The 11,028-nt window shown below is 39.6% G+C and overlaps 4 protein-coding genes across 4 annotated transcripts; 1 reads left to right on the top strand and 3 right to left on the bottom strand.

The window, feature by feature from the left end:
- Positions 1–5: 5 nt before the first annotated feature.
- LOC17891617 lies at positions 6–1,659 on the top strand (the record flags this gene model as incomplete). Its single annotated transcript, XM_006299030.2, has 3 exons — positions 6–414; positions 508–902; positions 1,094–1,659. Coding segments are annotated over 3 exons (1,194 nt in total), but the record flags the coding sequence as incomplete, so codon positions are not given.
- Positions 1,660–2,489: 830 nt separating this feature from the next.
- Positions 2,490–6,802, bottom strand: LOC17892062 (phosphatidylinositol 3,4,5-trisphosphate 3-phosphatase and protein-tyrosine-phosphatase PTEN2A). Its single transcript, XM_023785577.1, has 13 exons — positions 6,694–6,802; positions 5,893–6,392; positions 5,699–5,800; positions 5,556–5,612; positions 5,005–5,070; positions 4,366–4,542; positions 4,205–4,291; positions 4,041–4,105; positions 3,891–3,967; positions 3,760–3,806; positions 3,526–3,656; positions 3,365–3,434; positions 2,490–3,250 (listed from the first exon to the last, which is right to left on the bottom strand). The coding sequence occupies exons 2-13, from the start codon at positions 6,328–6,330 to the stop codon at positions 2,738–2,740; spliced, it is 1,830 nt and encodes a 609-aa protein (XP_023641345.1). The 5' UTR covers positions 6,331–6,392; positions 6,694–6,802; the 3' UTR covers positions 2,490–2,737.
- Positions 6,803–7,067: 265 nt separating this feature from the next.
- On the bottom strand, positions 7,068–8,630 carry LOC17891198 (probable cysteine protease RDL2). The gene is made up of 4 exons (XM_006297924.2): positions 8,110–8,630; positions 7,758–7,999; positions 7,527–7,673; positions 7,068–7,442 (listed from the first exon to the last, which is right to left on the bottom strand). The coding sequence occupies exons 1-4, from the start codon at positions 8,561–8,563 to the stop codon at positions 7,194–7,196; spliced, it is 1,092 nt and encodes a 363-aa protein (XP_006297986.1). The 5' UTR covers positions 8,564–8,630; the 3' UTR covers positions 7,068–7,193.
- Positions 8,631–8,953: 323 nt separating this feature from the next.
- On the bottom strand, positions 8,954–11,028 carry LOC17893047 (probable cysteine protease RD21C). Its single transcript, XM_006297594.2, has 5 exons — positions 10,518–11,028; positions 10,171–10,409; positions 9,918–10,058; positions 9,379–9,813; positions 8,954–9,273 (listed from the first exon to the last, which is right to left on the bottom strand). Exons 1-5 carry the CDS (start codon positions 10,975–10,977, stop codon positions 9,181–9,183), a joined length of 1,368 nt encoding a protein of 455 aa, XP_006297656.1. The 5' UTR covers positions 10,978–11,028; the 3' UTR covers positions 8,954–9,180.

Genomic DNA, 11,028 nt, shown 5'->3' with positions numbered 1-11,028 from the left:
CTCCTACACCGTCCGTGCCAAGCCCCACTCCCCCAGTTTCACCCCCGCCTCCAACGCCTACACCGTCCGTGCCAAGTCCCACCCCACCTGTTTCACCCCCACCTCCAACTCCTACACCATCCGTACCATATCCCACTCCCCCAGTTTCACCAGCGCCTCCAACTCCTACACCGTCTGTGCCAAGTCCTACTCCCCCAGTTTCACCACCACCCCCCACTCCAACACCTTCCGTGCCAACTACTCCTGGCTCTCCCCCTTACGTTCCCCCGCCATCAGACGGCCAATCAGGAGCAGGAGTCAGTAGGGCCAGATGTAGGAAGAAGGGCTCTCCATGTTACGGTGTTGAGTACACTTGCCCCGCCGCTTGTCCCCGTTCTTGTCAAGTCGATTGCGTCACTTGCAAGCCTCTTTGCAGTATGTTATTTTAATCCATCGACCTCCACCTTAAATACCTTACTACTCAATCACTTAATACATGCCAAATATTCATGACACATTTTGATGCAGATTGCGACAAGCCAGGATCTGTCTGCCAAGACCCACGTTTCATCGGGGGAGATGGTCTCACCTTTTACTTCCACGGCAAGAAAGACTCCAACTTCTGCCTTATCTCTGATCCTAACCTTCACATCAACGCACATTTCATTGGTAAACGTAGACCTGGTATGGCACGTGACTTCACATGGGTCCAATCCATTGCCATGCTCTTCGGCACTCACCGTTTATACCTCGGAGCCCTCAAGACTGCCACGTGGGACGATTCCGTTGACCGGATCGCCGTCTCTTTCGACGGAAATGTTATCTCACTCCCTCAGCTAGACGGTGCCACGTGGACTTCTTCCCCTGGAGTATACCCTCAGGTCTCCGTCAAGCGAGTCAACGCTGACACTAACAACCTCGAGGTATGCCCTAAAAACAATATTACTTTAGCCACACGGTCGCTTCAAAGAACAAGTTCAAAATATATCAAATTGTTTCGTATTTAAAACATATTAGTATGGACAAACGCTATTATATTCCTAACCTTAAACCCTAATAGACTATTAATAATACTAGCTATAGTAGTCAATTGAAATATATATATTTTTTTCAGGTCGACGTAGATGGTTTGCTTAAGATCACAGCAAGAGTGGTGCCAATAACAATGGAAGACTCAAGAATCCATGGCTACGACGTGAAGGAAGACGACTGCCTAGCTCATCTCGACCTCGGCTTCAAGTTCCAAGACCTTAGCGACAATGTCGATGGTGTTTTGGGACAGACTTACAGGTCTAACTATGTTAGCCGAGTTAAGATCGGAGTCCACATGCCTGTGATGGGTGGTGACAGAGAATTTCAGACAACCGGACTTTTCGCACCTGACTGCTCAGCCGCAAGGTTCACCGGTAACGTGGGCAGCAATGGTGGCCGAAGCAAATTGGAGCTCCCTGAGATGAGTTGTGCCAGTGGCATAGGTGGCAAGGGAGTTGTCTGCAAGAGATAGACACTCCTGATTTCATTCCTACTACAATATATACCATTATGCAAAATTGGTAACTATAATATTATAACTTAATAAAATGTGTAACATGGTTGATTTTTCCTAGAACAATAATATTGTCGAGAAAAGGAAACATGTAATAATACATGTAACTTTACTTTTCATGAATTTTATTGAAATGTGAATTTGTATTAATTTTCTTCTTGTTTGCTTTACAAAATTTAATGATATGAGAAAATCGGAATATGTATCTTGAATATATCTTGAAAACAAAAAAAAAATTGTATAATGCATGCAAGTATGTAACGTATAATCAAAATAAAACTAGATACGAGTCAGAGCATCGAAGCTGGTATCTCCCTATCCGTGTCAGCGTATCTCTAGCTGAGACATACGAATAACTACTTTCTTTGGTTTGTTGAAGTGTTTGAACTAAAAATAAATAAAAACTGTTTCCCTTGAACATTAATGAATATATTTGGTAATGTTGGTTACACTCCATGAAAATATGATGTATAACAAAAGTAGCATGTGGATAAGTTATTCACTTAATTTATGATGAAGTGATTCTCCCATAAAGGTGGAAAGATAACGTAAAATATATATATTCAGGATACACTACACTCCGTCTCTTTAGAAGGAAACATCATCGCATTTCCTAAAAAATGGTTTAGGAAGCGTAATACGTACGTTGCTTTGGTTTAATAACTCGACATTCTTTTAATTTCTAAAGTCTAAACAAAGAAAAGATTGTATCTATTGATTAAGGGTTCGACGAATATTGAGAGGCTTTTTGGTCTATATGATAAGAACAGGGTAGGATTGGGAGCAAATGGTCCGTGGAGCCAAAGAATTAAACCTTCATCGTCAGTTTTCGCATGGCGTCAGTAGCCGTGTATTAATATAAACTAGTAGAAGATTCGACCAATTACATCTAATTATGTATTTATGTTCCAAGATTTATAGAAATACACCAAGTACATTTCACACCCATCGTTTATTCACGGGATAAGCCAGAAATCAGTGATAATCTATGATTCCAAATACTAAAGTCATAACACAAAGATGTAAGCAACCAATGTATAATTTTGTGCAGTAATACTAAAAAGAACGAAGTGATACGGTAAAGCAAAAAAGAAACAAAAGACCGTGGAATTCAACATCATAACAAGAAGCCACAACACAATGAATCATCAGACTGATTTAACATTCCCTGTTTTTATGTACACATGTTTCTGCGTTTTGATCATCCTTTCTTCAATCGCTTTCAAAGTCGTCTTCATCTCCAAATGAGAATACAGATGCATCAGCTGCCATAACCTTGAACTCACTCTCTGAGCTTGAGGTAGCATTGACCACAGCCCCAGAGGGTTTCTCTGTCGCTCCAGCCTTGCTAACGGGTTCCCCTTGCACAGGCTGCGATGATCCATTGTTTCCAGAAATAGACACCTTCTCAGTTGCTTTCGTCAGAACAGAGGTTTCATCTGCGCTCTGTTTGGCTTCTGGGCTCTGAGAAGAAGCCGATGATGTGGTTTTGGTCGGGCCAGTTGAGTCTCCTTCGTTATCAGAGAACACATCGTCCTTATCAGGATCCTCTGTTTCTTTATTGGGTCCTGGAACCGATGCAGAGCCGTCTACAGGGGAAGAATTAGCTGCAGAAGTTTCTTCCGGTGTTTTGGATGCTGATTCAGAACTAGGATTCGTAGGGATTGTTGCATTTATATCAGCAAGAACAACTTCAACCATAAATCCAGGCGATGGTAGCTTCCTCTGCATTGGAACAAAGGCCAAACACAAAGATATATCATTTCAAGCACGAGGATTGATGGAGAAAGAGCCCAACATCAGACTTAACACACAGAGTCAAAGATTCAGCTATATTACCTTGTCAAACGCGTCAAGCTCACTTGTTTTTAGGATCATTCTGTTTTCCATCATTGTCGTGTTTAACCAGCTGAGAAGAGCATGCAAAAAATAGTGAGAGAAGCAAAAAATAATAGTAATATTGGTATGTATTATGGGGAACGAGGCACTAGCTTCCTAACCAGTAGAAATCTCCTTGGCGGTCATGAAAATGGATTTTGAAGTCCCCAGCCAATTCTGTTAGACCTGGCTCTCCGGGTAAGGCAAAGACCATAACCCCTTTCTTTGGGGCACTGAACCAAAAGTCTTCAGACTGCAAAAAAATAAAAAGATTCCAATTAATTGAACAATGTGATTTCACAAAGAACTTAACAAAATACTTGGTAACAAGAAAGTAATAAATAACAATGACGTACCGAGAGATCCTTGGTCCGAGGATGTTTTTTCGTGGTAAAGAGAACACCTGCATATAATTTACAGAAAGATGTTAGCTCTGCATGATACTGGCTTTGTATGTTGTCATGAAGCAATGGATCGACCAACTCACCATTATGATCTGAAATAGTGATGGATGGTCTGATCCAATAGGGACACCTATGGAGCCGGAATCCCCTAAGCATACACCTAACAAAAGAAATTTTTTTGATGTTGATAAACAGTTGTATGCTATATTAAGGTATATGAATAAGATGCTTACCTACGCCCTGGTTGATTTTCCCCGTTGAAGTAGGTCAAAATTCGTTCAAAGTATTTCACATATCTCTACACAATAATATGATTAAACAGACTCAATAGTTAGCAGAAGGGTAAAGAATGTTTTCATGAGCGGCTAAATTATACAAATTAGAAAACTAGACTTACAATTTGGCTGGGTAGCACAAGTCCTTTTCCATCCACACAACGCTTCTGATTGTAGAAGTCCATGCACTCTTCAGCAGTCGGGAAGAACTAAATAAGAAAAGGAAACATGATTGGTTCCCTTTGATGGATTGTTCAATACAACGTTAAAGTGATTTTCTTACCTTCAAATACAACAGAAGACTACATATCATAAGCCCTGTCCTTGCCATGCCAGCCTTACAGTGAACAACCACAACATTCTCAATGTCCTCCTTTAACCATGAATATGCACTTTGGCAGAATGAGGTGATCAAATGGATTGGCGGACAATTATGATCATCAAAAGGGAAACTGGCCACCTGGAGCCAGAATAATCAGCACAAAATAAGATGTATAGGGACACTAAAACAGACAAAAGATGGAGGGTAAATATTTAACAACTTTGCGCGCATTATGTGAACATAATAGTTATCACCCTAGAAATAAATCCTGCTGTATAGAAGAATTGGTTACATTATCCGTAACACAGAATTAGCCACCTCATTGCAGCATGTCTTAATATGACAGGTCCAACGATCAGGAAATAAATGAGCAAATTATCACAAGATTCACAACTTTGTACATATGCAACAATGTAAACAATCATTTTGATGGATGCTGTTTCATAAGTACTGCAGAGTTAAAAGAAACTTGAAACAGTGCATTGGAAGATCTACAGAGCAACTTTTCTTAATTTTTTGAAGGCATCTTTGCTTAAGGAGGCCATGTGTTTGCCAAATGCAAGGAAAAGAGGAAGAAAAAAAGAATAAGGAATAGCATACCTTCCCTTCAAATAATGATACATCATACAACCTCTCTGAACAAAGATTGTAAACCTTGTATTTTCCCTACAAAAATAAAGAAGAAAGCAATTATAAGAATAGCACAAGAGAAGAGCAGAACCTATCAAGGCTGTAGCTAACTGCAAAACGCATCATACATAAGTTAATTTCCAAAAGGAAGATGGCAAGACAACATGTCACACATCTGAAAATAATTAGACATATGAATATCAAATACCAATTAAAATTTCTTATATCCATGATTCAACTAATATCACAAAAGTCAAGAAACTCAGTATAAGTCTACACAGACTAATATTTTAGAAGCCTCTTTAAAATTTGGCAAAATATAATATGCAGAGTTGCTTATGATCAAGAAAAAATCATCAATAACTTGTAAGATAAGGTGAACCAGTCTCTATGTTAGGAATATTATTTCAAGTGATACAAAAGAGACATATAGGTAGATTAACAATGAAAACAGCAAAAAATGCATTATATAGCCAAAGATAAAGGATTAATTTGTTTTGCCAACAAATCAGTAGCAATACCTTGTGTTGCGTTTCAAGAAAGCTGATAACTTCTTCCATTTGGTTACGGTAGAAACCCTACAATGATGTTTTGAACGGATATTGGTAACAGTGATTTGAAACAAATCCAGGGGAAACGATAACAAGCATGCTAATTGACTCACCTCGACATATCCAAAAAAACCAGAACTCATATCACCAGCAGGAAACCCCATTGCAATTATGTTCTCTGTTATGTACGTTAGATCCAAATCAAACCCTCCTTCCTGAACCACAAGTGACATTTGATGTCATATGAGGAACAAGGTAGCATAGAAGTTACTGGGTAGCAAAACAGATGACACAAAGTTAATTGCACCTGATATCTTCTTTTGTTCTGGGATACAGCGTGTCGAGCCTTGACTTGTACTGCCTTGACAGCATTCTTTGATGTATCTACCAAACCTTTTGTAATCGTCCCAATGAAACTGGTTTCTGTAGCAGTTGAAGTGCCTTCTGTGGTCTCACCTGATTGAGGAGATTTCGGAGATAAACGAAGCCCTAACCCGCTAGTAAACTTTGCAAAAGCAGACTTTTCGGTATTCTCGACAGCAGAGTCGTTTTGCGAGGAAGCAAATGGCTGTGGAACTTTCAAACTTTTTGCCCATGTTGATATCCCAGAGGCAGAGAGTTTTGATGCAACCCCTTTAGGTGAATCATCGTTTCTAGCTTCTACAACAGAAGCAGAAGCAGGAGGAGGCTGACCATCTGGTATCGTTACCGCAGCAGGCAAATTCGGTGACTCAGAAGACGACATTGTTTCTATCTTAATCTAGAATCCCAAAATGTGAATTAACCCAAAGTCGCAAATCTTCTTTCCTGGCAAAGACATCACATTTCAGGAAAATACATTTAAGTGGAAGAATTACAAATCAAAACTACAAAATCAGAATAATTGAGATTTCAATTTCAAAAAAAAATCAAGCTAAAATGTGGAGTTAATCAAACAAAGAGATTAAACAACAATTAACGTGCGATCACGCATGAACCCTCATAAAAAAAGCAGAGAAGGCAAGCTAAACCTATTCGAATCCAGAAACCAAAAATCAAAAATCTCGAAACCAGATCAGAGAAATGATTCATAGAATCACAGAATAAAATTTCGAGGGAAAGAAGAAACCTCAGAGATCAAGCTTGCTTCGTGGATGAAAATCGAAAGCGAACGAGTTAAGAAGATTTAGAACGCGCGCAGATTTGTTCAGGAGCAAGCTCTTAACTTTGGGGTCTCGACGGATTCAGATCAGATTTGGGGAAAGAAAAAAATAAACCAATAGAGAGTATCGGTGAGATCAAGTCACGTGGGAGTTTTGGTCAAGGGTCAATCTGTGCCGTTAGATCTTTATAAACGTTTTCTCATGTTTTTTTTTTTTTTTTGGATCTGAACTGAAGAACATTGCACGTAATCCCTCCAATTTACACCACTTTGATAGTCTCATCTCATCAATTTACACCAACTTTGCTGCTAAACAGGTTTCTTTAACATACAAGATAAGAGATTTGAATCTTCATTAATGTTAATATGCATGTTGTGAGACTTTCAAATACTTTGACTTGACCCATTGAATTATGTAGTGAAATATACTCAAACTAGTTCTTAATATTGTTGACAGGAATATCATTTCAAATTTCAGACACCAAATCAAATGACGATGGGAATGATGACTTGGTCGGGTAAGAAGCCATCATTGCTACACCACATTTCCCGAATGAGTCATCGATGTTACGTTGGAGCTTCACGTAGCCGCTTTCTCCCCAATTTGATCCCCATGAGTTACGAATGATCCAGTAATCTTCACCACTAGAGGATCCATAACCAACCACTACCACACCATGGTCCAAAGATATCCCACATGTTCCTGTAAGCACACCCTGATAAAAGAAGACAAAACATAGATTCTTAGCCACGTTTCAAGAATCAAGCTTTTCTTTTTTTGTTAAGTGATTGAAAATTACTGATTTGTAGAGCTGGAAAGCTTGGCTACTAGCTTCAATGGCAACACTAACAGGTTGATGAGAAACAGCCTTTTTCAAAGACATCTCATCGTCTCTTGGAACATCTTCATAGCCATCAATGGTTACAACAACACGGCTATTGTTATTCTGCATAATCATTAAAACATAGATGAAATCTTATGGAAACATAACAATCGCATCAAAAAAATGTCATTATGTTGGTTGAAGAACCTTAGCGGCGTTGCACAAGCCAAGATCGTTTGCGGTGTAAGGGTAATCTTGATCTGACTCAATACCTACGTTTTTCATTATGAACTCAAAAGCATAGTTCATGATACCTCCATCACATCCAGCGTTGACAAAACCTCTGTCACAGTCAACGAGTTCTTGCTCCGACAGAGATATCAACTCTCCGGTCTTGATCTGGTTTATCCCTTCAACCGCTCCAACCGCAGAAAACGCCCAACAACTTCCTGTTTCATTTAGAAAAAATCGCAATTCACAATCGTTTCAAGTTCAGAAAACGTGAAATTGATTCAAATCCAAAAAAAAAAAAGATATAAGAAATATCTAAAATTCATACCACAGTTTCCTTGATCTTTGACTGGTACAACTGCGCCTTTGTCTCTCCAATCGACTTCATCAGGCAAAACATCTCCTTCTTTGTACAAATATCTCTCAGATTTCACTGAATCTTTAGTTCTCTCCATCTTCTTCTTCCTCAAGTAAATAGCTCGAAACTCATCATTTGTTAGATCTGCGAACAGGGTCAACCCGAGTTCATAAGTCCGATTCTGAACCGAATTGTGCTCGTCGATGAACTTCAAGTTGTCTTTAAAGATCTTGAAGCGTCTCTCATTCTCTCCAAGACCATTATAGTTCTTTCGATTCTCCACGAGCCATCGCTCGTACATCAGCCGCTCCTCCGACTCGTTCCGCTTCGTCTCTGTTCCTGTGACGACTCCCGTAGACGAGGAAAGTAGTAATACAGATAGGATCAGGAGAGCTGAGGTTATAGATATGATTCGAGTAGCCATTGGTTTTGTGTTTCAGTGAGATTTGTGCAAGAGTTGGCGTCCAGACAAGAAGAGGCAGATGGATCAGTAATTGTGTTTTTTGGTATTGTGACCAATTACAAAAAAAATATATACTATATGATTCCATCACGTGTCTAATAACTCAAAGAATTTTTTATACAGTAGTATTTTCATCAAAACGTGAAAGAGAGTGGTTGTATTATTAGAATTTGGCAAGATTAAAAAGAGAACAACTTGATTATAACCAAACCATTTGTCTACAACTCTAGCTTAGCTATGCTTAGAACTGAAATTTAACTTACAAAAAACAAGATGTAATCGATGATGATACTTTGTTACCTAAAAGCAAACGTTTGTTGAGCCTTAAGGAAGGGCCCGTTCCAGATTCAATTTGGTTAAAGCTTATTATTCAAGGGAGATGACAATAATGCTATGGGAGCATATATAAGATTACTTCTTAAATGATTTACAGCAATTAAAAATCAAATCCAAGATAAAACATTAGAATTAACGAGAGTAATCAAACTATCATCCGAATTTCGAACTTGGAATAAGACTGAATCTTGTGAGAACGTGGGATGGAAACAAATCGGTTCTTCCTTTGTATCCTTTCCTCCTCAAGCGCTGCTCACAAGCACGTTTGTAGACTTTGTGGTTGCAGTCGCTGGTCCTCGGGTCAAAGCTTTTACGCTCAACGGACTGGTTCCCTTCTGTTCAAACCAAAAGAATCAATCAGCAACGAACAAAAGAAAACCAAGAAAAAGGCAAAAGATTTCACTTGAAATTTTGTCTTTTTAAGACATCAAGAAACTAACCATTCTACAAGTTCCGGCCTTCAAATCGCATACTGGGTATGACTGAGGGCAGCAGCTAGAACCGTCGTCGCAGCAAGTGGCTGACTCAAGTGGGCAACATCCCCAGCTATAGCATTTACCTTCGTACTCATAAAGACAACAACAAGTGGACTTAGGTGGGCAAGTGTAAGACTTATCACAAACAACTGGTGAAGGTAGGGGTGGCTTTGGTGGGTTTGAACCCGATGATTTGGTAGGGTAAGAAGCCATCATCGCCACACCGCATTTCCCTGATGACTCGTTGATGTTACGTTCGAGCTTAACATATCCGCTTTCTCCCCAGTTTGATCCCCATGAGTTACGAATAATCCAGTAGTCTCTACCACCTTCTGACCCGTATCCCACGGCTACCACACCATGGTCCAAAGATGTTCCACACGTTCCTGTAAACACACCCTGAGATAAAAAATAAAAAAAACAAAAGGGATCATTTTTAATGAATTAGAAACCAATCTTGGATGAAGAGAAAACCAAGGTAAATAAGGTTCATTGAAAATTACAGATTTGTAAAGCTGGAAAGCTCTGCCACCGGCTTCAATGGCGACACTAATTGGTTGATAAGCAAGAGCCTTCTTCAAAGACTTCTCATCGTTTTGAGGAACATCCTCATAACCATCGATCGTAACAACACGAGTGTTCTTCTGCAAGAAATAAAAGAACAACATAACACATTAGTATACAACATTTTTAAGACCATAAATCAAAACAACAAAAGAACAACATCATCTTTACTACAATCAACGGTTTTCGTACCTTGTCGGAATTGCACATGTTAACATCAGTTGCAACATAAGGATAGTCTTCCTCTGTGTCAATCCCACCGTTTTTAATAATGAACTGAAAAGCATAATCCATGAGACCTCCAGCACAACCACCATTGTAACTCGTATCACAATCAACAAGTTCTTGCTCAGACAAAGATATCAACTCCCCTGTCTTAATCTGGTTTATCCCTTCAACCGCTCCAATCGCCGAAAACGCCCAACAACTTCCTGTAACATTTAACAAATACATAACATCACTAATCAGCTCAAATACGAAAAAAAAAAAGAAGAAGCAAATAATAGCAATTAACAAAACGCAGACGCAATTAAACATACCACAGTTTCCTTGATCTTTGACTGGATTCACAGCACCTTTAGCTCTCCAATCGATTTCATCAGGCAAACTATCTCCGACCTTATACAAATACCTCTCACCTTTCACCGGAACCCTAGTCATCTCCATCTTCCTCCTCAAGTAAATCGCACGGAACTCATCGTTCGTCAAATCAGCGAACCGGGTCAACCCGACTTCAAAAGTCCGATCCGGTACCGAATTGTGCTCTTCCACGAACTTCAAGTTGTCCTTGAAGATCTCGAACCGTCTCTCTTTCTCTCCGAGACCATTAAAGTTCTTACGATTCTCCACTAACCACCGCTCGTACATCCGCCGTGCCTCCGCCTCGTTCCGCGTCGTCTCCGTCGCTGTGACGCCGCCGAGGGACAAGGAGAGTAGTTGTAACACAGAGAAGAAAGCGAGAGCTAGGGTTACGAATCTGATTGCAGTAGTAGTAGCCATATTTGTTAGCTTTGTGTGTTTCGTTTCGATTTTGAGATATATTTTTGCAAC

Source organism: Capsella rubella, unplaced genomic scaffold, assembly GCF_000375325.1.
Source record: "Capsella rubella cultivar Monte Gargano unplaced genomic scaffold, Caprub1_0 scaffold_3, whole genome shotgun sequence".
NCBI classification, from domain to species: domain Eukaryota; kingdom Viridiplantae; phylum Streptophyta; class Magnoliopsida; order Brassicales; family Brassicaceae; genus Capsella; species Capsella rubella.
Note: the sequence above shows the minus strand (reverse complement) of the source record. Positions and strands in the feature narration are given on the sequence as shown.

Coding starts and splice junctions, on each gene's coding strand:
- LOC17892062 (XM_023785577.1), bottom strand. CDS start 6,330: ATGTCGTCTTCTGAGTCACCGAATTTGCCTGCTGCGGTAACGATACCA. Junction 4,106..4,204: donor TTGTGCTACCCAGCCAAATT/GTAAGTCTAGTT, acceptor ATTATTGTGTAG/AGATATGTGAAATACTTTGA. Junction 3,435..3,525: donor CGCCAAGGAGATTTCTACTG/GTTAGGAAGCTA, acceptor TGCTCTTCTCAG/CTGGTTAAACACGACAATGA.
- LOC17891198 (XM_006297924.2), bottom strand. CDS start 8,563: ATGGCTACTCGAATCATATCTATAACCTCAGCTCTCCTGATCCTATCT. Junction 7,674..7,757: donor GCTTGTGCAACGCCGCTAAG/GTTCTTCAACCA, acceptor ATGATTATGCAG/AATAACAATAGCCGTGTTGT. Junction 7,443..7,526: donor CTTTCCAGCTCTACAAATCA/GTAATTTTCAAT, acceptor TTCTTTTATCAG/GGTGTGCTTACAGGAACATG.
- LOC17893047 (XM_006297594.2), bottom strand. CDS start 10,977: ATGGCTACTACTACTGCAATCAGATTCGTAACCCTAGCTCTCGCTTTC. Junction 10,059..10,170: donor ACATGTGCAATTCCGACAAG/GTACGAAAACCG, acceptor TATTTCTTGCAG/AAGAACACTCGTGTTGTTAC. Junction 9,274..9,378: donor AGGCCGGAACTTGTAGAATG/GTTAGTTTCTTG, acceptor TGGTTTGAACAG/AAGGGAACCAGTCCGTTGAG.